The 26,731-nt window shown below is 33.7% G+C and overlaps 1 protein-coding gene across 5 annotated transcripts in view; it reads left to right on the top strand.

Annotated features, from left to right (window-relative positions):
- botv (exostosin like glycosyltransferase 3) overlaps positions 1 to 18,587 on the top strand; it is a 55,446-nt gene extending 36,859 nt beyond the window's left edge. For all 5 annotated transcript variants that reach the window (XM_076505583.1, XM_076505579.1, XM_076505581.1 and 2 more), the window contains 3 exons: positions 1,008 to 1,152; positions 14,265 to 14,393; positions 15,403 to 18,587. In XM_076505583.1, coding sequence (XP_076361698.1) covers positions 1,008 to 1,152; positions 14,265 to 14,393; positions 15,403 to 15,612 — 484 coding nt within the window. In that variant the 3' untranslated portion in view covers positions 15,613 to 18,587. The remainder of the gene's footprint in view (positions 1 to 1,007; positions 1,153 to 14,264; positions 14,394 to 15,402) is intronic.
- Positions 18,588 to 26,731: the final 8,144 nt, after the last annotated feature.

Here is a 26,731-nt window from a genome sequence, read left to right as displayed (position 1 = left end):
GATAGATTTGCTTTGCTATTCAAAAATTAATTTATCAAACCTAGAGCTTAAAGAACTCAAAAACTTAAAATGTCTGACTGAATCATAAAATATTCATTTGTTTAATATTTATATAAATGTAAATATCATCCATGAAATCACAATACTCATGCTACTAAATATCTTCCAAAGCAGTAAGTTAGTAGGTGCATTGTTGCTGGACTTCACTATTTCTTTGAATTTTCACTTGTAGAAACAAAACCTAGTTCACTGATAATTTAATAAGCTTGTTTTAAATAACTACTTAATTTTGTAGAAGAATAGTTACATAGAAGATATAAAGAGTATGATATGATAATATAGGTGTTTTGATTTTTAAAGTTTATGGGCAATTTTCTGATAGTTACCATTGGGAAAATTAGACTTGCAATTAAAACTTTATGGCAGAAAATTGCAAACTGTGAAAATTAATGACAAAGATGTCAAATTCTGAACAATTTACTCTTCACTTCTTACAAAATGCAAACGACTTTTAGGACTTTTTTAGATTTCCAAGCAACTTAGATTTTAAAGATATAAATGTTTTAAATATATATGAGTGAGTTAAATTGTTTCTATTAAAAATATTTTATATTATAATAGAGCATTTAGTTTGGTCAGTCTAGCAAAAGACTAACAAAGATTTAAATGTCTTAAAAATTAGTATTGCAGATTTTATTTTTTGCCTAAATTATTATATCTTTTTTGTAATTATAGAAAGGCTGTTGATACAAAGTGTTAATTTGAAATATTTAGGAAGGGTGTTTTAGGATTTAATATTACAATTTTTTTATAATTGCAACAACCACATCTGCACCTGAGAGGTACCATACATGCCATGATTGTAATTATTAAATGTTTTAAACAGCTATATTAATACTTGCATGAGAGGAAGCATATAATTAAAGAGTAAAATAATTTGAGATATTTGAATATTAATTGTAGCAACACATATCAAGACTCTACATTGATTATTGTTTCTTCTGTAGAGTTTGGCGAGAGGAAAGAGACAGAATAGTAGGTTTTCCTGGCCGTTACCATGCCTGGGATCCTCACCATGGAGGATGGCTCTACAACTCTAACCACTCTTGTGAGCTGTCCATGGTATTGACAGGAGCAGCTTTTTTTCACAAGGTTTGTGTGATTTAAAGCCATATTACACCTTATCACATTTTTTGGTAAAACAATGAAAAGTGAGGCAAAGATTAGAATGCTTGATAGTATGACACTTCACTGCTTCAAACTTTTCCATTTAAGACTATATATCAGACTTTCTTTTCGTGTAATTCTCATGACAACACCATAGCAGTAACACAAAATTACTTAGGAAAGTTTACAGATTTTCAGTTAATGCCCAATAACGTTCATTAGGTTGGCTACAGAAAGAAAAAAAAACATTTAAGATATAGTATTTATCACTTTATCAACAACAAAATTTTTATTCTTTGACATTTGTAGCAATGTAACATGTACTTTTAGAATGAGCTCTAGTATACTGTCACAATAAAAGTAATGCAACTTCATACTTAAATATTACTTTACTGACCACACTGATCTCCCCTTGGTGTGGATTTCTGTATGTGGTGAGGGGGCCTCCCAGGGAATGTTCTGTTCTTTCAGCTTACCTACTCTGGGATCTAAACATCCACCCATGTGTTTGCTGTGAGTGGCGAACCGTGAAGGGGAGAAGAGGATCCTGGTGGTTGAGGTGTCCAACCCTAACACACCACTTTGGCCTTGAATGAATTCCTGTAGACGAGCAGAATTTGGGTGGCCCCCCTTGGGTCGCTCGGCTGGTCCACTTGGGCTAGGCTCAACCAAGTACTAGTGTTGGAAGTTTTCAACAGGTGTTGTGGACATTGTGTTTGATGCTGGTGTTTGGGTATAGTGCTCATGAAACCCTAGCATTGCTGCAGTGTCCTTGCTTGACATTGTAGTGCTTCCCCTCCTAGTTGGCACCAAAATTTTCTTTTTTCCGATGGATCCTCCAAATACAAATTTAAATAAAATAATGAAAAAACAGTCAATAGGTAAACAACTATGTCTTGAAGATTCTGATCAGCAATCTTCAACATCTGTACCACCAGCTGTACCTCATTTTCTTATCCTACATTCTCTTTCAGAGAAACCTTTAGAGCAAATGTCCCCATTTTTTATTCAGAAGAGATTGGAGGGTCTTGCTGGCTCTCCAAAGACAGTAAAGTTCGATCTGGAGACATATTGGTGGAAACATCCACATCTCAACACAGTGAACTCCTCTTTAATTCAAAGGCAATTGGGGATATATCTCTTGAGGTAACACCTCATGCTACTTTGAATTCATCACGAGGAGTTATTGTTGAGAGGGATTTGAAGAACATCCCCAAGTCAGAGATTGTCGCTGGTTTCTCCACTCAAAGAGTTTCTGCAGTGAGGTGCATCTCCACTTGCAAAGATGGAGTTACATTGCTGACCAACATCCTCGTTTTGACATTTACATCACCTAATGCACCTGCCACCATCAAGGTAAGTTATCTTAATTGCAGGGTACGGTCGTACATTCCAAACCCTTTCCAATGTTTCCAGTGTCAGAGGTTCGGTCACTCAAAAACGTCATGTCGTGGTTCCCTGACATGTGCTTGTTGTGGTGGCAAGGACCACGATGCCTATGAGTGTGAATCAGACCCACATTGTGTCTATTGCAATGGCTCTAACCTGTCCTATTTTCGTTCTTGCTCTAAATGGTTGGAGGAAAAAAGAGGTGCAACGTTTGAAAATGATTCATAATGTTAGTTATCCTGAGGCTCGAAAAGTGCTGTCCACTACTTTATCTTGGACATATGCTGCTGCACTTTGTTCCACAACTACAGTGGAAGTGCAGACAGATCTCTCTGTACCTCCAAAAGAATCGTTCTCAAAACAAATGAAAAGCCTTTTGACCTCCATGGTTAAAAAAATTGATGAATCAACTTCTACACCCATCTCTGTCCCTTCCATATATTTCAATAAACCCCAAGATGCAAAACAATCATTCGTTTACATCCTCAGTCACTGAATTCCCATTCCAACAACAAAGATCTGCCCATCCACCCAAGGCAGGATCCATGGAGGTCGATAAACCTCCCCCGCATAAGAACAGTAAAGAAAAAAGATGTGGTCATAAACAGAAGGGTTCTCCAACCAGTTCGCCTACACATCATTAAAAATGACAACCTTGATACAATGGAACTGTCAAGGTTTACGTTCTAATCTCAATAACATCAAAACACTGATTGCTTCCTATCATCCTGTATGTTTTTCCTTACAGGAAACATTTCTGAAACCTGTCAATACAGTCACCTTTCAGCAGTTTTCTTTGTACAGAAATGACAGGCTGTGTGATGGACGAGTGCATGGCGGGGTGGCACTGTAGGTTGATCAGCATGTGTCCACCTTGTCTTTGTCACTCAACACACGCTTGGAGGCTGTAGCCATCTGCGTTTCCTTGGGTCATACCATTACTGTTTGTTCTCTCTACTTGTCACCTGGAGAGACATATGATCAATCAGACCTTGATGCTCTCATTGAACAGTTGCTGTCTTCCTTTCTAATTCTGGGGGTCTTGAATGGGCATCATCCTCTCTGGAGAAGTGCTGGTATTGATAGGAGGGGTCGCTCTGTAGAGTGTATGCTCTATAATCACAACCTTTCTCTTTTCAATACTGATACTTTTACTTATTTTCATGCACCTAGTCAGTCCTATACTACTATTGATCTCTCAGTTTGCTCCCCTTCATTATTCTCCCATTTTTCATGAAGGGTTGACAATAATCCATGAGGCAGTGATCATTTTCCTATAATTTTGAGACACACTGGCCATGATCAATGCCACCCAACCTGCATGCCCCAGTGGAAGATGAATCAGGAGGACTGGGCCACTTTCACATCTCTCAGAAAACTTGATCCTGCCATCGTCTGTCAGCCATCAATAGACGATTGTGTGGCAGCAGTAACTGACTGTATTATACAAGCAGCTGCTCAATGTATTTCTAAAACCTCAACACGTTTTCCACTATTTCCTAGTCCATGGTGGAATCCTGCCTGCCACATGGCATGGAAGACTCAAAAACGGGCCTGTGATACTTTCTGTAGGTATCCCACACTTTCAAACCACATTGCTTTCCAGCAATTCTGTGCACATGCTCGGTGGGTAAGATGTCAAAGCCAGAAGGAATCTTGGATTATGTTCACAACTGACGTATCTTCTACCACTGGTTCCAAAGTCATATGGGACAAGATTCAAAAGGTCAGTGGGCAATACAATTCTGTCCCCTCTTAATCTTACTCTCTGATGGCCAGGAAGTAGCTGATATCTGGAGCATCGCCAATACTCCAGGTAAAAGCTTTTGCTGTGTATCTAGCACTTCTGCTTATTCCTCCACTCAGGCATTGCGATCACCTCTTTCCTTTTGAGCTGATTGTCTCTATGACTATAATTGTCCCTTTACACTAGTGGAACTGAAACAGGTCTTTCATCGGTCTGGCAGTACATAGGTTGGACCAGATGATGTACACTATGATATGCTGCACCATCTATCTCCTTCTCTTGGTATTCTTCTAATTGTTTTTAACCGGATCTGGCAGGAGAATGTTTTTCCTGATGCCTGGCACCAGGCTATTATCTTATCTTTCTCTAAGCCTGGGAAGGATCCCAAGATTCCTTCAAATTACCATCCAGTTGCTTTGATGAGCTGTCTCTGTCAGACTTTAGAGAGGATGGTTAATGCTTGTCTTGTTTGGTTCCTCAAATCAAACAACCTCCTTTTGCCCACCCAGTGTGGGTTCTGATGACAGCACTCCAACATGGACCATCTGATTCAACTTGAAATGTCAATTAGAGAAGCCTTTTACAAATGCTAACATCTTGTATCAATATTCTTTGACATTTGAGAATGCTTATAACACAACATGGAGGTATGGCATTTTGCGAGACCTCCACACATATGGGTTACATGGCCATTTATCCATTTTTCTTAAATATTTTTTTTAATGGACAGGAGATTCCTAGTTCATGTGGGTTTGACACTTTCCCGTTTTTTCCTACAGGAACTTGGAGTCCCTCAGGGCTGTGTTTTGAGTGTCACACTTTTCAGTATCACGATTAATGCCATCACTGAATAACTCACTCTCACTGTCGCAAAAGGGCTCTACGTTGACCGCTTTCACATCTCATGTCAGTCGTTGAACATGAGATATATTGAGCGCCAGCTACCAACTGCCTTTAATCATGTACTGAAGTGGACCACGGCAAATGGCTTTAATTTATCTCTCTAAAATCGCTTACTTGCACTTCTCCGCCAACAGGGTATTCACCCTGATCAGTGAAGTTGTGCTGCCTGTGGTCCCTGAGACCAAGTTCTTGGGACTTATCTCTGATCGTAAGCTGACCTTTATACCACACATTAAGCAGCTACGGGTCAAATGTACAAGAGCACTGAACATCCTATGTGTCCTCTCTACCACCACTTGGGGAGCGGATCATTGTTCTATGCTAAAGATATATCGTGCTCTTATTTGATCAAAACTCGACTATGGATCACTGGTCTATTGCTCTGCCAAACCCTCGACCTTAAAGATGCTGGATCCCATTCATCATCATGGACTTCGGCTTTATACTGGGGCTTTCTGCACCTCCCCAGTTCAGAGCTTATACGTAAAGTCTCGTGAACCTTCTTTGCACCGTCGCCGTTTGCAACTGTCTTTACTATATGCTTTGAAACTTTGTTCTTCACCAAAGCATCCCACCTGTGATTGTGTTTTCCATCATAGGTGGGTCATACAATGGCAGAACAGATGATCTGCCATTGCTCTTTCTATCCTTCGTATCCAGGCACAGTTAGATAAATTGGGTCTGTCCTTGTATAACATTGCAGTATCCACTGGTCAGGCCATCCCACCATGTCTTATTGCAGTCCCCAAATGTAACCTTTCTTTAAGTCATCTGAGAAAAGCAGATACTCCAGATTGGAAGTACCGTCTTTTATTTACTGAACATCTTTCAAACAATATTTCCATTCCAATTTATATGGATGGTTCCAAATCAGGTAACTCTGTGGGCTCTGCCATGGTTTGTTGTGGTTCCGTGGTTGCATGCAGAATACCCCCTACAGCTTCTGTGTTCACTGCTCTACTGTAGGTCATTTCTCCTGCCCTGGATCATGTAGAAGCTAAGCAACACATTCGCTTCACATTGGTTCACACCCTGTTTTTGCCAATATTTAAATCCGACTGGCCCATTTCTCTTTAACATCTACTTCTATCCAGTTTTTCTGGATACCAGGCCATGTTGGTATTTGCGGGAACAAGCTTACTGACACAGCAGCTAAATCTTTCTGCTCTGGCACTAACACTGCTGTGCCTATTCCATACATAGACTGTGGTCCTGTGTTCAAGGCTCAGCTCCATGCCAGCTGGCAGTTGACTTGGAGTGAGCAATGCGAAAACAAGCTTTTCCAATTAAAACCCTATATTGGAATTTGGCCATCTTGCTTCCATAAGGATCAGGAAGAGGAAGTTGTTCTAACTAGACTATGCATTTGTCACAGTTTTTTAATTCATTGTTTTCTTTTATCTGGAACTAATGCACCAGTGGGTAGTCTGTGTGACACTCAGATCACAATAAGCCACATTTTACTTTCTTGCTGTCGTGATGACTCTCATCAATGGCACCATTTGAAAAATGTTCGGTCCCAAGGTTTGTCCGTAACATTAGACAGTGTCATTGGTGTTGGTGACACTGTCCACCTTGATAATCATTTTTAGTTTTTTAAAGGCTATTAATCTTTTTAATGTCATTTAAGTTTTTTAATTTATACATTAAACCTTTTTTAATGTGGTTCTCTTTTAAGAATCACAGTCTCTCTAGTTCTCTTTGAAAATAGAAATTGGCCATAATATGAAATAACTCAACACCAGGACTGGAAAGGCCAACTTCAGGTGACTGATGCTGCTGTTTGAACTAACCTTTAGTCATCCTGGTGAGTTATTATTAAAATTTTTCTGCACGTCTTTTAAAACTTTTATTACTTTTTGACAATGGCCATGATGACACATAACTCGGAACCAGGACTGGAAAGGCCAACTTCAGGTGACTCATGGTGGTTCTTGTACTTACCTGTTATTCTTCCTGGTGGGTTATGATAATTACCATTTTGCTACAGAAAATCCTTTACAACTTCTCTTACTGTATTTTCTCTCTTAACATTGTTGACTAGATGTCAACATTGGTTTTATGTTATTAAATGCTGTTTTGTTTTACCTTCATTTCCTTTTATGAACTTTACTACATTTACTATACTTTTAATTTTTTACTGGATGTTTGGCACAGATAAGCTAGCTGCTTTTTGCCATAAAACACTAAATCAACCAACCAACCACACTGATCTTTAAAAAAAAAAACATGAATTATGCCATGTTGAATGTTAACTTCCCATCTCCCTACAAGATTCAAAACTTTTCTTTGCACAAAAGAAACTATTGAAACTTATTAATTAGTATTGAGTCTATATATTTTCAAACTTATTTGTTTTTAAAAGTGATATAATAAAGTACTATCACCCAGTAGTTATTTTAAAACTGGCATACAATTATAGTTACCAATGCATCAAACAGCTGAAGCACCATTTGCTCATATCATGGTTAGCACTTAGTGTTGTCTCTCACCGAGATACATATAGACAGGTAAAATATATTAAGATTTTACTTTTACATTTTAGTTAATTACATATTATTTATATTTTAACATTCTTTCATGAAAGGTTTAATAACTTTTCAGTATAACCCAAATTTCACCCTGCTTGATGAGGGTTAACTTCATACACAAATGCAAAAACATTTTGCTATAGGCTTGTTTATCTTTGTCAAGCATACTGTGATGACCACGAGAGCACCCAGTGTTGTGTACTGAAAAAAAGTAATAAACCATAAAAAACATCAAAGGAAAATAAAATTTTAACACCTCTGGTTTAAAGAAACCAACCTAAAATTAAGAGAAAAAAAAAGTCAAATTCGAAAAATGTATTGGAGGCCCCTAACAGTAATCCAATAACACAATGTGAAAAAGCATTGTAATCTGATTAAAAAAATATACCTATAAGTGATATCTGTAAAATGCCTTGCTAGAAACATAAACATAGAAAGAAAGAAGAATACTTTGCCTGTGGCATTTGCAGATGCTGTTTACCTTTGGATTCTTTCTTAAATAAAGCAAATTATCTTAATTCAAAGTGGAGAAAGAAGAGTTAATGAGAAGGGCAAGTGCCCTGAGAAGTCAAAATCAAACCAGATTGGAAGAAAGCAAGGTGTATGATATTGATTTTGGAAAAGATGGAAATGCTTAAACCTCTAAATCCATTACTACATCATTGATTTCAAATTTCAGAAAAGGGTTCTGAACAATAAGAGTCAAGTAGCTTATTTCTACAAATCAGCATTTTCTGGGACATAATATTTCAAAATTTGCAATGATACTTTGAGGGTCTTAAAAATAAAGTGTAAATGAAAAATTAAAGACCTGAAATGACAAATGTAACTAAAAGAAGATATTTTAAAATTATTCAACAAAGAGTTAAAAGGCATGTACATATTTCCATTTCTTAATTTTAATCATTTCTTTCCACTGTACACTGCAAGGTATGGCCAGATGGTTAAGGCACTTGACTCGTAATCTGAGGGTCGTGGATTGAAATGCCTATCACACCAAAGATGCTTGCTCTTTCAGCTGTGGGAGCATTATAAAGTGACAGTCAATCCCACTATTTGTTGAGAAAAGAGTAGCCCAAGAGTTGATGGTTGGTGGTAATGACTAGCTGCCTTCCGTCTAGTCTTACACTGCTAAATTAGGGATGGTTAGCACAGTTAGCCCTCATGTAGCTGTGCATGGAATTCAGAACAAACCAATGTACCATACATTGATGATAAAAGCTATTGTTAGTCATGTGATAGAGAAAATGAAAAATAACATTTATCTTAAGAGAACGTTTAATGTTAATTTAGGAGAATTTTGAGGTTATAAGTATTTCTGTACTTAACATAAAAATCTCCTTGCACATGAGTAGAAAAAATTTAAGTATTTTATTTTTCTGAAACTACATAACTTGAGAAAAGTTTGTATCAGAGCTCAGACAACTTTGTTTACTGGTTTTATTTTTAGAACAAAGTAGGATGAAAATTACATTACATCCTTACAGTGGAATTTGAACTAAGAATGCCTAAACAGGATTGTACCAGTAGATTCAGTTTAGACATTCGTGTGCAGTGAATATGTTTAAGTAATTCTTTCTATGCAGTCTAACTTTGCTCATATAAAGCTGTCTCAATCTTCTTTCTGCTCTCTAATCAGTTTGTGCACTCAGCACACTTCTTCAATTTTGTGCTGTTTTTGAACATGTACATTCTGCTTATTTTATTCTCACTCAGTTCTTACTTTCTTAGCTGGCAGTACATTATATAAATATGTTTTTTGCATGTGATTACAGTTTATGATTGTGCTTTCTTGTCATTTCTAATAATTTTTTTCCACAGTTTTGTTTTCCTGTTTTTGAATTCACTTGTTTCAATGATTTTGTATTTGAATTTGTTTCTTCTCAAATGTTTTTGTCTAAGAATGCCATCATGGGAAGGAAAACTTGGACTGTCTTATTTCAGCACCTTATTTTTTATATCTCACTCTACACCTATTCAAGAGATATAATCTCCTACTCCTTTTTCACAATTTGTTAATCAGGTATATAGTATTTTATGTTTTTCTCCTTTTCTTCACAGCATCTCAGTTCATGTTTAGATTTGCTGATCAACTTCAGTTAAGTGTCAGTATGCTCTGTCCTATTCATTTGTTAGACCAGTATGGTTTTATGTAACATCATGTTTCAGATTCTCAGCAACTGAATTCTCTGCTTCCTTTTTGGGGCTCAAATCTTGAGTCTTTGGTTTATTTTAATGAGGCTCAACCCTCTTATTTCCTTCTTCTCCATTTTTCTTAACCTGTATTCCCTCTAATTGTTTCCTGAGCCCTTTCATCACCACTTTGAACTGCTTTTCAGAATAGGGAATTTCAGACACCCATTGCATTTTTTTATGTGAAATTTCTACATACTCCCCACCATCTTTACTTCTTCCCTTTTTTCTTCCAGTTCAACAAGGAAGTTCTTACCACTTCCTACTGAGTAAGTTTATAAATTATTATTTACCATACATTTTTGTAAGAGAGCAAAACTAACTTCCCTCCTTCCGCATCTCCTGGATGTTTTATTTTTCCCAAAGTGGACAAATATAGATTGCAGGAGGCTCTTTCCCTTCTTCTGCAGTTGAATTGAGAGCTTTAATCTGCTTTGTAATACTGACAACAGGACATGCTTACATTGTTCATATGGTTAAGCAAATGTTCCATGTCCTCCTCATAATTCCATATTCAGGATGTCTCTTCCCTGCATTTATGGTTGAGAGGTTTATGATTTCTGCTCATAATACTCAGCTCTTACAGCTGAGTTGAGGCAACAACAAGTCCTCACACTGCTGAGTTCAATTTGTTGTACTTCTTACTTCTACAGTTGTTTTGAGAGTTTTTAGATTTGGCCAAAAGCTAATTTCCTCTTTGTTACTCCAGTTGCTTGATGTATGATACTTTGCTTACTTACAGTTAGGATTATTTGAGTGTATATAACATGATCCATGTGCCCTAGCAGCTATGTGTATGTTACAGTGTATTAGTTTTTCTTGATCTTGAACATCCTGATGTTGAGAATAAGTTATGAAGCCTCATCTGTTTGGTTGAGGTGGTTTATGTACCTAGCTTATTTGGTTTATATTTTAGTTTGTAGTGCACCTCTCAGAACAAATTACACTTGTGCATATCCTCTTTTCTGTCCCTGTCAAATTTACTTCTTACTTCAAGGAATAAATGTATACTTGTTTTAGAAATAGTGTAATACACCACGAGCATGCTTTGTTTTCATCATGGGCAGTTGCTTTTCACTTAGTGTCAATATTGTGGGTCTCAACCAGTCTCTTCACCTCTAAAATATGAGAACCTATCTTTATGTGAGAAGAGATAAGATTATATCAGAAGTTAACATTTGTTGTACACTGAAAATGTATTTCTGATAGGTACTTACCTCCTCTAACACACTTCTCACCTTTTCTCCCTGCTACTGGTGTTCTTCTTTTAGAGCCTGCAAATTCTGTAAAATAAGAATTATGTGGGAAGAGCTTAAGAAGCTAGCTGTGCCACTGTTGGTGTGGAGTAGTGACATGACATGTACATGATAAAATATGCCATGAAATGGGGTATATAAACAATTGTGCTGAGCATAAAAAAATGTTTAGTAATGCTTAGAGATTAGAAAGGAGATTATAGATAGCTTTGCATGAAAGGAGATAAGTACATATCAGAAATACATTTTTAGTGAAAGAAAAATGTTAACTTTTGAAATAAAAGAAATCAAATTTGTATACAATTTTGAATTATGATGAATATTATTATGCTAATTTTACTAGATACATTGATATTCAAGTTCTCTGAGTAAATTTGGAATGTAACTCAAACATCATGATGTGCACAGAAAATAATTTAAAGAATTGGATCACAGTGAAAGGGTTAACTAATTTTAAAGCCCTTAACAGGAAAAAAAATTTAACTAAAGTTAAACTTATCTTGGCAATATTTTTTATTTTAATTACAACCTCATGAAGGTCATGCAAAAGACAATTCACACAAACTAAATTACAGTTTTAAGGTTTATTATTCTAATGATTAAATTGGATTGAACTGACTGTATAGATTAGAAATACATGTTAAGTGAAAGTTTTTCGTAAAATCCATCCTGTAAGTTTGATTAGAAATATTGAATGTTATAAATCTATAAAAGAGACATTTAAACTTATATGGACTACATTATGTTTAATCACCAAGTGCTATAATCTTTGCACAAAGCCAACATAGCAGATGCATATTTCTCAGGATAATTAGAAACAAAATACTCAAATTTATTCTAAGTACAACAGGGTCAAAATGCATTTGTCATAACCTTTTACAGACTTACATTGTAAAAGCTTACCCCTACATACATGTTTTGCTCACCTACCAAAAATTATTTTTGTTGGCACCTGTGGTGAGTGTATCTTGAATGCAGGAAGTCTAGTTTGGTATTTGATGTGGTACATACTGAAATGTTGTAAAATCTCTGAGAACTTGTAATACATGACTTAATTAAAAATTGCTTGTGATAAGTTATAATTATGTAATGGTTTGATAAATACTAAAAATCACTAAAATTAAAGTTACAGTCATGTGACTCATTTAATCAACAGATTTCTTCATAACTGTCCTATGTTTTTATATTTAACATTATAAGGAACTGGAACAGTTTTTTTTATTTATGTAAATATGACTCTTACTTTTTTGTAACAGAAGAACATTTTAGTTATCTAACTTTTCATTGCTAGTTTATCTAACCTTGTAATGATGTAGAATATAATATGAAACAAACGTATCCATATAGATAATGAATCTCATACAATGAGTAATATGGTCTATAATCATTCCAGCTTAATTAATGATTCAGAATGTTATCCTCAGAAAATATTTGTATATTTAGGTGTTACAGACAGTTTGTTGTAGATTTGTATATATGCTTGTATTACTACTCTTTCAAAGCAGTACCCTGGTTGTACAGTGGTAAGTCTTTGGATTTACAGTGCTAAACTCAGAGGTTCAATTCCCCTCAATGGACTCAGCAGATAGCTCAATGTGATTTTGCCATAAGAAAACACATGTCCACTTTTAAAGCAGAAAAGATTGAGACTCTCTGTTTTTCCACTGGTTTTAATTTTTATATTTCTCTTCTGCTGTGGTTGTATAGAATGGAATATAAAGAATACTACCTTTATTGCAAGATGATTATAATTACATTCAGATCTAATTCAATACATATATTCTTTAAAGTACAAATATAGTCAGAAAATGTGTATCTCAGTTCATGCAAAGCATGCTTTGAATAAAATGCATATTGTGTCTTCTGCTTTCAGTATGTTTTAAACACTTTAGTCTGCCATTAAGTACATTTTCATTAAGTAAGTCAATTCTTTTAGCATTGAAAATTAAATAAAATGAAAAGTGTATAAAAAACTGTAATAGTTTATTACCTTATCCAAGACCTTTATTTTACAAGCTACACCCTGTATTTAGGACTTAAATTATTCAGATTTCTTTCTAAGAATTAGACAAAAGCTGTAATGATTTTAAGCTTTCACAACATTGATCTGTGAAGTGTTAATACTACAGAAAAGGACAGAATTTTATCTTATTTATACTTCACTATATGCTTCATATATACTGATGAATTTTTTGCACTTTGCACATCTAAGCTACAGCTTCATTTCTAGTATATTTTGAAATTGTAATATTATTACTGAGACACTTATTTTTAACCTTCTTAATGTCATTGAAAATTTCAACTTCAGTTTGTCTTAAAAGTTTCATCATTTTAAAGTTGGTTTTAACCTATCAGAATTTAAATTAATTAAATTTAACCAGAATTCTCCATTTGATAAATAATGACCATTATTTCAAACTCTGACATGCATATGTAATATGCATTACCAACTTTCACTTAACATATGCATATTCTGCCATAACTAAGATATTGCTCATTTTCTGTTTTTTTGCCTTGAGATTTTTTGTTTTTTTCTTATCCATGTGTATTATTTTAAAGTAAAAATAATTTCTCTAAAACATAATTGGTTAGATCTGCTATATAATTGGAAAACTGGTAATATATTAAGTAATACTATAAAGAAAGGTGGATCAGATAGGCATAACTTCCTCGAGATTTGCTCCAGCACGACTGACTCATTTACTTGATGTACGTTCCAGACTGATTAAAACTCACATTACTTAATTAAAATAGTAACATCTGATTTATATAGAGCAATTACCACTACCAATGTGACTGACCATTCCCATTTCAAAATAAAGGAGTTTTCAACCTGAAGACATCACCCCTGGTGGAAGCTACTGTTGGTCTTCGTGCACAAGATGCAGCTTTACAGCTATACCCTCCACAGGCAGACCATATTTTACCTGAAGGGAATGATAAAGAATAAAAGTAGCTAGAATGAAAGCAACTTACTGACTTTCTTAACTACATGTTATGTAAAATTGCACATACAATTGTATAACCAAAACATTTTGTTCAGGCACATAACTCCTGTTTATTTTTCTTTGCTTGCAGTATTATGCCTATTTGTACACTCATCTTATGCCCCAGGCCATAAAGGATAAAGTGGATGAATACATGAATTGTGAAGATATAGCCATGAATTTTCTAGTCTCACACGTAACTCGCAAGCCCCCAGTTAAGGTGAGTGGCATATTCTGTTTTAATATTTAATCAGTTTATTTCCATGAGACATGGAACTAGCATACTAAGGCAGTGTTGTCAAACTGTGAGAATTTAAAGTCTGCATTTCTGTTTCCTTATTGAAAGCAGTGATGAGGCTGTGAGGATTGCTTAGTTACAGATGATTCTTAAAAACAAACAGAGAATGCTAAATATTTAGAAAGCTCTTATGTTTACCAGGGTTTTTATAGCATATCCAAATAAACGTTTTTACAGAGAATAAACGTTTTTACAGAGTGGTTGACTGTGGTATGACACAATAGTCACTTGTTCTGAATGAAACAAAATCTGTCATATGTATAAGCAACTGAAAAACATTATGAAAATATGGGTTACTTAATGTATAAAAGTACAGTGAGGTATATTTGTAATTCCTATTTGCTTAGTCTGAATCTAGACACCATACAAGAGTAAGCATATATATGGTTATTCAACATTTGCATTAATGTTTTGAAGACCATTAGTAATATTTTTTACATGCACATTTCACGTGTGTAGTCCTTTCTTTTTGCAAGTAGTGTGTATCATGATGCTATAAATTAATTATTCCAGAGTTGCTCAAAACACCAAAGATAGCTATTTTTATTCTTCTGAAAAACAGTACTTTAAGTTTTGTTTTTCTTTTCTTTTCACATCAATAGTAAGTATTAATTTTCTGAAAAGTTTTACTGTTGTAAATATGCGTTTATATTGAATGAAAAAGTGAAATTATTATTTTTACTGAGTACTAATGTGCTTAATATGGAAATTTTATACAAAATCTATAACAATTGGTGATCAACTATTTTTCTCATAAATGATCAGTAAGTTATGTCAAAATCTTCACCATACATTTAAATTGAATCTCAACATTTCTTTAGTTTTTACTTTAATTTTATTAATGAATTAAGTTACTGAAGATTATTTTAATAGTCATAAAAGTTTCTTTCATTGTTTTTGTAATGTAAATGTGTATATTTTAACGCTGTAGGTGACGTCTCGATGGACATTCAGATGTCCTGGGTGCCCAATATCTCTCTCTGAGGAGGACTCTCACTTTCAGGAAAGACACAAATGTATCAATTTCTTTGCCCGAGTGTATGGATATGTGCCTCTGCTCAACACTCAGTTTCGTGTAGATTCAGTTTTGTTTAAAACTCGAATTCCACATGATAAGCAGAAATGCTTTAAGTTTATTTAATACCTGCATAATCTAATAGAGACAATACTTATAAAAGTTAAAGTCAAAGAAACATACTGTAAAGATTTGAATGTGTATCCTTTCATAATTTATAAATATTTTGCTTATTTGTGTCAGTAAATCTGTCTTGTTGCCAAAAATTAAATTCATTCTCTTCTAATGTTATAATTTGTCACAAAAAGTCATTGATAAAATAAACTATATAATGGAACTTAAACAAGTAACACTCTTGTGTTTTTTATTTTTCATATACCTACTTTTATATGCTGATTGATGTTTTATGTTTGTTTTTGGGAAGACACTCCCAATGTTAGTTTAGTTTTGATATTGTACAGTGTATGCTAAATACAACTGAAAAGTTTGATGCTTTTTGAACCATTTATGCTAAAAAATTAATATATAAACTTACTCAGTGAATTGTTTTTCTCTATTAGTATTTTATATGTAGGTTTAAACATTTTGTGTTATAGACTGATAATGAAGAATTTTTTTCCTATTCCAAAGAGTATGAAGGTATATACTTATACAAGTGGTTATGTGAAGAAATTAGAATATTTTGAATAATAATCATAAACTATTCCACAAATTCAATCAAATGTCAAGTTTTATTAAACTTCATCTTCTATGTGAATTCTGTAAGCTTAAAAATCAAGCTTTAGAATGGTGTGATTATGAACTGTGTTTTTCCTTACATTGTTACAGGCTTAAACATTTGTAATGTTCACTGTGTAAACTTGTATATATATCACTTTATTTTATTTGTTGTTTTTCTAGGAAAATATTACAATTACAGTAAAATCAGTTGTTTGTACTTTACGTGTTTGGGAAAACATCTACTTGTCTCTGTGTGTAATGCTTCTCTGGTGCAGTAGGCAGTATTATCTTGAAAAAATATACATTGCTGATTAGCATCCTAAGTTATGTTTTTGTGATAAAAATATTGATTAAAATACATATGAAAGGAAATTCAAATGCCATCATGTTCCTAGAAATGAAATGATAAGAGTACTTTTAAGATAGAGAGAATGATGAGTTAGTTGCTACAATCAACCAGGTGAAAAGATGCTTATTAACTTTTTAATAACCTTATTTAGAACCTTTTAGTCACTTTAATTAATATTTATTGAAATATTGATGCACTTGTTTGCTTGGTACAATAAATTGAGCAGCAAATGCTTTAACCATTGATGTGAAAATTTAGTTTGTGTTTTTTCTACAACATATATTATAGAAACTTTATGAATACTGGTGATGTTTGTGTTTTTCTTGTACTTAACATAACAATTATTTCTCTGATAGAGTTAAGGGAAACAGTTCAGACTTTTAAGTTGTGTCTTAATACACACTTGGAAACTTTGAGATCAATAAAACTTGAATTTTTATAACTATTTATTTAACATTATATGAGTTAGCAAAGATTGGCTGTAGTGGAAGTGGTGTCATACTTTTAACATAGTACTTTAATGGATCAACTTAAAAAGCATTGTTATTTCTGAGGACATTCATGAAAGCAAAACTTGGCAAGTTTTAATTGCAATGGAAGTAAAGCCTAATAGTTTATAAAGGAAAAACTCTTAAATTTCATTTTTTTCTTTTAATATTGGAAAAATTACTGACAATTTCAAACTATATTTGAGTTTACTGGTTTTTTTAATCTTAACTTTTTTTCCTTGCATAAAAATTGTAAACTAGTAGAATTTATTGATGTGTTTGACCTGCAGTTATATGATTTCTTGTCTCTTTATGAACATTCTTCTTCTGTCAGGCATATAGTAAGTATCTGCTTTATCCTTAAAAACTAAAGAATATCCCCTATTCTTGTTAGTTTAAAACAAAGTACTGTATATCATCAAATACACTGGTGTTTAATCTGATAAGTAAAAGTGAAATACAAGTTACAGAAATACATCTGAATTTGTGTGAATAACAACTAGAGTAGATATCATAATTTTTCAAAGTGGGAGCGTGATTCCTCTAATGTAGAGATTACACTGTGCTTTTCGTTGTTCTTTGAAAGTATAAATGGTTTAAATACAGGACTTAAATAGCTTTAACTATATATTGATGGCATTATTAAATGTTCTACAAAAGAAAAATTGTATATAACGTCTTTTAATAATAGATAATTTAACAAAACAGTTTATCATGTCCATAACTTTTATTCTTGGTGAGATACAGATATGGTAATGAAATATGCTTTGTCTATATTATTTGTTTCGATTGTTACAGCTTTATATTCTTTTTAGTGTTGTAATGGTGAATGTTTTGGTTAAATATTTTCTATTTTTGGTCTGATCAACAACTGAAAAAGCAATGCTTTGCAAACAGAAAGTGAACATTTTCTGTAGACTTGATTGATAATGGTGTGTTTGAAAGATTTTGAATACTCAAAGGTGTTTCTGGCTATCTCTATTAAATTTTCGTTTATTTATAGGTGGTTATAATTTAGACTGAAATCACAATGTTGTACAAGATTTAGTATATATTAAATATAAAAGTGTGTGTATAGATGTTATAACCAGACATTTTCTTCAATCAGTTGCAAATTTGTAAGCTTGTTTTTATTTAGGAGAGTGCTGTCATTTGTGATCGCAAAGAGTATATTCGTGAATATTGTAACTAATTTCGCAAGATCGTAGACTCTTTGCAGTTTCAAAATCCATAACAAACTTCGTGTTTGAAAATATATCAAGAAATGACAAAAATACAACTCCAAGGTATGTAAATTTTATTAAGACTGGTATTTCCTTATGCTGTGTCAAAGGTTTTGTGTTGCTTTGACCTTAAAAAGAGGTGTTTGTAAATGCCAAAATGTTTCGTTTATTTCTTTACTTCAAAGTTGTATTAGTTATCAGTTCTAGGTGTAGATCTTAGAAAGTAAAATGGTAACAAATAAGGTATATAAATTTGTACTTTATTGTACTATTTGTTGAAGACACCTTTTCAAGAACAAATATAGTTCTTGAAAAAACCAATTGTCATCTGTCATTTTCATGATTTTTATGCAGTTTTAAAACATTTGGATTCATGCACAGAAACTTAATTTTCAAAACTATAAGGGGAGGAACTGCCCCACAAAAAGTTGTAAATAATATATATACATTTTTAATGTACTCAGCGTTCCGGGTATGGACGGCCTTACCTATAGGGCGATTGCCTGAGTCCCCCAATGCTATACCTTTTAATCTGCTTCGAGTTTTCTTGTGATTATGGGGCTTCAGTTACTAAATTATACTCAAGGCTGCAGAACGACTAAGATCGCCTGTCATTTAGCGCCTTTATTCTGTTGTTTCTCAACTTTGATGTAACGAAAGGTTAGCAAACAACAAAAACATTCGAAGTAAGCGTCGTACAGTAGACCCATACATAGGAATTAGTGGCACGTGAACATTTATTCTTTTAAAGTAATAGTAACACTTATCTAAATACTTTTATAAAATAACTAAAAAAATTTAGGTTTAAATATATTTACATGTTTCTAAGCAAACGCCAATAATAATATTAGGTAAGTAGAGTCCTGTGCGTTAATGAAAGAAAGTTATATCAGTAATTCTAATAAATTATGAGTTAACATGTAACAATGGTATGATATCAACAGTAATCATCGAGTGGTTCGTTTCAGTGCTAGTAGTGAAGGCTTTCGCGCCTATTCGGTATAATACGCGTTTATCGATCGATAAACTTTTTTTCAAGTTTATGATACCAGTCTTATAAGTAACCGTAGCTGTGGTAAACGTTTATTGAATAAATGAACATATTCATTACCATACAGGGGCTGGACTTTAATTTTGTCCCAGGGCTTTAAAAAAAACTAAAGTTTGTGGTTTTATTCCACTCGGTTGGCATAGGAGTTAGTCCTATGTGTTTTTGCACAATATACACTAGTACTGGTGCACTAGCCGTCCCTAATTTAGCAATGTAATACTAGAGGGAAGACAGCTAGTCATCACCATCCACCGTCAATTCTTAGGCTACTCTTTTACTAAGGAACAGTGGGATTTGCAGGAAATTAAAAAACAAACAAACAATACCAAATTTAAGCTTTTTAAACGAACACCATAAATATGCATGAAAACTAACTTCAAAGGGTTAAAATAACCTCATTTTCACTGAAATTAAAAACCTTTTTACATTTACTGCCAGTTACTGCGACTAAGCGATGACATCGTGCACAGTCAAGGAACAGAAAGATTGGATTTGGGTTTAAACTAACATTAGTGATAAAGCTGTTCTAAAGTTATCTTGACTGAAATAACAAGAAGAATGATGAACAATTTGGTTGGTTGGCCATTTTCTGATTTCGTATTTTAGCGATAGTTTATTGGGCAATGAAACGAATTAAAGTGTGTGGCAATCGTTTTTTAAAGTAAAACTCCTGTCATTGTTAATTTTTAGCGTGCATATTTGTATGATGCCTATTTAGTATCTTGGCCATTCTTACATATGCAATCTACCACTTTATCTATCAACAGCTTGAATACACCTAGCTGTCATCATTATACCTTCCCTTTAGTTAATTTTAGAATACTACCTTTACATGTATTTTTCGAGAGAACAACATTTTATGAGTGGAAATTCTGTCTTTATTTATTTTGCCAGTGAAGAAGTAGGTAACATATGGATTTTATTATTTTATGTAAAGCTATGCAGAGCGTTCCAATGTCGAAAACTGGTGAATAGCCAAAATCGAGATTTTTCTTTTTTATTCATTGTCATCTTTCTTCAACAGGCCTTGCACCTACTTTATTCTAGCAGTAACTATAATCTTATCACTATTTAATAGAGTAGAACAGTCTTTGTGGTTTTTGCTTGTTTTATTATTATTATTATTCTATGTAAAATGCATAAAGCTTGAGAATACACTCTGTAACCTAGTTACTCAAGTATGCCATCTTACTACAAAGATAAACAAACAAGTATTAGGAAAATATATTGATTAATTAAAAACTAGTAATGGCTTCCACACTTTGTCTATCAAAAGCTTGGGGTTTGAATAGAATCTCAGATTTTATCATTACGCTTTTCCTTGTTACGTATTGCGATTTATCCCAGACGATGTTTGTTTGTTTGTTTTTTGAATTTCGCACAAAGCTACTCGAGGGCTATCTGTGCTAGCCGTCCCTAATTTAGCAGTGTAAGACTAGAGGGAAGGCAGCTAGTCATCACCACCCACCGCCAACTCTTGGGCTATTCTTTTACTAACGAATAGTGGTTATCCCAGACGAGCTTCCAATTTATTATGTTACATATTACTACTTGAAATAGCCTGAACTGAAACTGAGTTAAATTATAAAATAAATTTATGTAAAGATATATAAAATTTATGATGCTTGCCAACAAGATAGATACACACATTTTTTTCTTTAATATATTTTAATATACAAACAATAATGCAATTTATAATAACAGCTATTAGAAATAGTTATTACAAATAATTGTTTACATAAAGGTTTTACAAACTTACCAACAATATTGAATCTTCTATCTGGTCTGGAATTGAATATTTTATCGACGGTTCACGATGAGCGAATTAATTCGGAATTGATATAGGTACAATTTACTGAAGTTAGAGAACGCTTTCGTGAAAACATTAACGTCCAAAGTTAAACGGTTTGTGATGTTCGAAATCTATAAACGTTCCTGGTTAACTTTTTGTAGTTTCCAGGTTAATGTGTTACTCTTAGTTATGGCTTCTAAGGTTTATAGTACACCAACTGTAGCAAAACAACAATATATACTGTCTCTACGCGTTACGTTGGTTATCTTTTATCAGCTTAAGAAAAAAGTTTCTAGAAACATCAACTAAGGTATCAGTACTGGCAGTCACTAATATTTATATACACATATAGTACATTGTCGAATCTTGCACTCAAGAATCTTCTACAGCTTCAGTGAATAAGCGGGAATTTCGCAATGCATATTTAACAACATAAATGATATGCATATTAAATATATATTTAACTGAAACAAACATCCATAATAAAATAAATATACATAATATTAAATCCGCCCCTTCCTTCAGTTTATTTTAAGAAACTACTTTCATGACAATTTTACAATATATTAGCATTTTACCATTGGAAATTCACCCACATTTCTCGATGAGTTAGCGGTAGGTGTAATGACTTGCAACTTTAAGCCTCAGGACTCGATTTTCTTTTGTGATCAGCGCAAGACTGCCTATTGTGTAACTTTGCGAGTTAAAAGATGCAATAATATTGACCAATTTCTTCTTATTTGATAACTATTTTCATTATGTTTTTTTTTCCTTTATTTTACTAAGTGTCCTGAAGTTCTAGGCCATACCAAAGAACCTTGAACATTTCATGGCAGTCAGAACTCAAGAAATAGTTACTGAAACAGTGGAGAAAAGTAAACTGTAAAAGTTGTAGAATTCGTAAAAAGAGGAAAATGAATGAAGTAAGAGTTTTTAAAATCGCTTCTGAACATACCTAAGAGTCCCTTGAATTTTCATTGTGACCAGAAATGGGAAAATAAAATGTTTCGTATTGGGTAGTTCCTTTCATATCATAGATTAAAAAGCTAATTTTTTTTTGTTTATTTAGCAATGTCACATATAAATATGTTTGTCCAAGCTTTCATTATTCTATTCATACCATAAGGGAATTGCGAATACAAGTTGTCGCTCCATCTAGTTGTTTTTCCTTCCAATAATCAGGTTTATATATTTTCAGTTATTTAATCTACATCTAATCAAACAAAGCATGATACTCTATATTACAACATACAGTTCCACATCAAAATCACTAGGCATAAATTATCTTACCGCATTCGTTAAGAAAAACACTAAATCCATAATTATTAAATATCTAAATGCTCCCCGTACCGACTACTTCAGCAGCCAAACAACTAGCAAGGGAGTAACACCACATTCACTACTAGAAAGCAACAACATACATGTTATTAATACAAAAACACAAACTAGATATGACAAGGCAAATGACATATATAAAATCTTATAATACGTCATCATACCATACTCCCTCCTCACAAAAGCCAGAAACTTTACAGTTCACCCCGAAATCTCCAGTTACCACTTTCCAATCTCATTCACACTATAGCTCAACCCAATTTTACCAAAAGTAAAAGATCTTCCTAAGATATACAATTTCACCAACATAAACTGGAAAAACTTCAACGCTCTAATTGCCACCTCACTTCTACCCTTACTCATAAGGGTAGAAAACAAAACTCAACTAGACACATATGCAGAACAACTCATGCTAGAAATAACTCGAGCAGCAAAACAAGTTATCACCACCTATTCAAGAACCCACACAACCAATCACTGGAAACTTACACCTGAAAATCACTCATATATTTCAGAACGCAAATGCCCAAGGCGACAGTTTATGGCAACAGGATACATGACCATTAAATCTAAAATAAACAAAATTAAAGCTCAAATAAAAGAGAATATCAAAGCACTTAAGGAAAATAACTGGATCGTCTTCCAGAACAGCCTTGATGCTGCACGAAGCAATCCAAAAGTTTTCTAGAAAAAAAATTCAAATCTTTACCATCAAATACAATAACATTACAGCCAAAACAAATATAAAAAAGCCAATCTTCTGGAGAACTACTTCTAAGAATCCTTTAAAACTTAACCTACGTTCAATCAAAACAACCATAAAACTGTAATCAACCAAATAAGAGAAAATCTATATCTATGTATACCAAGATTCCTGGTCAATAGCCTAAACATTAAACAAATCAATGACCATACGGATATCTTAAACTGTAAAGCCACCAAAGACAAACTAAAAACTTGTATCAAAACCTTAGAAACTCAGGCTCCAGACACGTTGGAATCAGAAATACCATTCTTAAAAACGTCAGATGCTTTGCTCAACCACCTAGTTAATCTTGCAAACCTTTCTATTTCAACTGTGTACATTCCCGATATGTGAAAACAAACAAGAAGTGTAACGGTTATCCCAAAATGTTAAACTAACATTAGCTTTAACCCTGACATCATTAGACCTATCAGTCTATTACGTTGTTCAGAAGAACTAGTTGGAAGAGTTGTCGCAAAAAGACTCTTTTGTGCGAAGAAAATAACCTACTCTCCAACATACAGAACTCCTCCAGGAAAAACAGACAGGCCATAGACCACTTGACCTGACTCACAGAGCCAGTGTTTAAATCATTCAATAGTTATCAAGCCACAGTGGTGTCTTTCTTTATCTAATAGAGCTTTTGATAACGTATAGCAAAATGCAATAAAATATAGACTTCAACCCACGAATATTAAATAGCGTCATTATTAAATGGATTTCAATTTTTTCTAACTAACCGCACTGCGGTAATTAAAGTAATTAACACAATTTTCTAAACAATAAATGTAATAGCAGCAGTTCCGCAGAAACCACTCCTTTACACTATATTCGTCAACAACATTCCTTTCCCATATCTGACTTACACATATTTTTATCAGTATGGGGGCGACAATGCTGTTTGGAGCGTCTCAAGAAACTTACTAATAGACGCGGATCGGATCCAAAAATGTCTTCATGTTTTTAGTAACTGGTGTAACAATTGATGGATCATGCTAAGCCAACCAAAACCCAGGCCATTATTTCCCAAAAAATTCTAAACAAAATTTCGAAAAAGTTAAACTAAAATAAGATAACGTCGAAATAATCCTATTCTACAAAGCCAAATTTCTTGGAATTATTTTTCACAAAAGCCTCACATGGGCAGAGCATATCAATAAAACACATGAAACCAATAATAAACTTATAAATTACCTTGAATTAATTGCAGGATTAAACAAAGAATACAAAACTAGTAGCATTATACACATCTACAAAACTTATATCCCACCAGTAGTCGAATATGGTTATCGAGCTTGGTAGACTTCAACACCAACAAAATCGTGTTTTAAAACTAGCCCTGAGGCTCTCAAACTTATTCTGGTAACTTACTTACACAAAGCAAGTAACTTACCTCTTCTAAAAAACAGGCTAAACACACTAGCTAAGAAAAACTACAAACTAGCAGAAACAAAAAAATAGTCTCACCTCTGCTCTTCACATCATATCATCTGCACTACACAAATCACCATATAATATGTACAGTGCTGAAACACAAACAGCATGACACCATTATTTAAAACTAAGGGCAAATTAATAATGTTATGTTATTGCTTTACAGGTGAGGGCACAGGACGTAGATTATTCGGCGCCTGCCCTGTGAAAGTAGGTTTGCTCCGAGTGTGCCCGTTCACTCCCTCACCCCACAAATCAAGGATTTACAGATCCCCGCTACCATGAAACAGGACTGACTGTTGAAGCCTATATTTATGCTTATGTTTATTTTCTTTTTTACTTTCATCAATATCAAAATATTTGGTGTTATTCATCCTCTTTCTGTGTACTGGTAAGAATATGTGTTTGTGTGTATGTATAAATATATGTACGCCCACACCTGGATGTTTAGTACGCTTTCCTATCACCTACCATCGACTGTCATTTTTTCGTCATCGCCTCTTCTGTCACCTCTCCTCGGCCACACATGTATGAAACAAGATCTGTAAAAGGAAAACATCAAAACTCAAAGTAATTAAATATCTCCAATCTTCCATGACAAGTTTATTCTGATCCTCGGATCGGGGCGATGGAGAATGAAAACATTCTCGAACACCCCAGTTGGGACAGGACTCTTCTAGCACCCTCTCCTTTAAACTAAATACCTTCCGCGGTTTCGTTACTAACAGCAACAAGATTAACTGTAGGTTAATCATGAGATGTGGCCGACGATGCAAGATAGAAAGTTAATTTTAAACAGCTTGTTATTAACGGCTTCTTTTACAGTTTCCGCTTCTTTTCATTTAATGAAATCACATTTGTGGTCACGTTCCATTTGACAGTATCTTATTTATTAGAACGTATAATACAAACAACTTTGCTAGAAAATAAATTTCATAAATTAAGTTTCAAAATAATGACTGTGATCGATGTGCATGCACTAATTATCAGAAAATCATGTTACTTCAGGGGTGCAGGACTGGACGTACTATCATATCAAACTGGGTGAGTTATACGTGTTGACTTCTTTGAGTCTTCTGTGTGCTGGTTATATGAAATATCCTCAGGACATTCTATTAATAGCTGGTCAGTTAGCCTTGCAGCATGCCAGTAATTTAGCTTTTGACCTTGAAGACCAATTTGTACACTTGTGTATATAACATGTTTAGTAGTTTCTACGCAAAGAAAAGCTGTCCGGTATTATTTTTGTAGAAAACATTTCTCTTTACTTTTCTGGTTTTATTTATAACTATATTTTTAAAAGAAGTTAAGCATTTAAGTTTCGTACAAAGAAAATAAGGAAACAACTAAGAAATGCGTGAATTTTTTTTTTTTTTAATATCATATTAGTTTCTTTTTGGTTGATTTTGCCCTCCGCCAGGACAGCGGTAAGTCTACGGATTTACAAAGGTAAAATTAGGGGTTCGATTCCCATCGGTGGGCTCAGCACATAGCTTGATGTGGCTTTGCTATAAGAAAAACATATACAGACACACATACATTTATTTGATTTCATTTTATCCATTAAATTTTATAGAGATAGCTAAACTCAAGAATATATTTCTGAAATAAGCAACTGTAAGTACAGTATGTAAGTCCTGTTCCCTTTATCAAGAAAACATTTTCCTCATAGTTGAACTATATATAAATTTATATATGCATATATAAACAAAACATCGATAACATTCACTTTTGGATATAAATAAGAAAACACTGGAATATCAGATTTTTTATATTTCTTTTATAATTTCTTCTATTATAACATTCAATTAGTCTTCCCTTTTCTGGATTTGCTCTTTAATTATTTTTATTAGCTACATTTTCTTTTGTTTCTCTTTGATCAGTTCTTATCTTCTCCGTCCTACATAAACCATTCCAACCTTATATCAGTGCTTGAAAAATCTCTATTCTCCGATTTTAATTGCATAAGTTTCAAAGTTTTGAGTCAGTTTCTGTGAATTTTATCTTTTGATTTTCCATTCTAATCTCCAGAGATTATTTCGATCCTCAACTTTTCTATTTTTAATGGGGCCTGGCATGGCCTAGCGCGTTAAGGCGTGCGCTTCGTA

Source organism: Tachypleus tridentatus, chromosome 6, assembly GCF_004210375.1.
Source record: "Tachypleus tridentatus isolate NWPU-2018 chromosome 6, ASM421037v1, whole genome shotgun sequence".
Taxonomy (NCBI): domain Eukaryota; kingdom Metazoa; phylum Arthropoda; class Merostomata; order Xiphosura; family Limulidae; genus Tachypleus; species Tachypleus tridentatus.
Note: the sequence above shows the minus strand (reverse complement) of the source record. Positions and strands in the feature narration are given on the sequence as shown.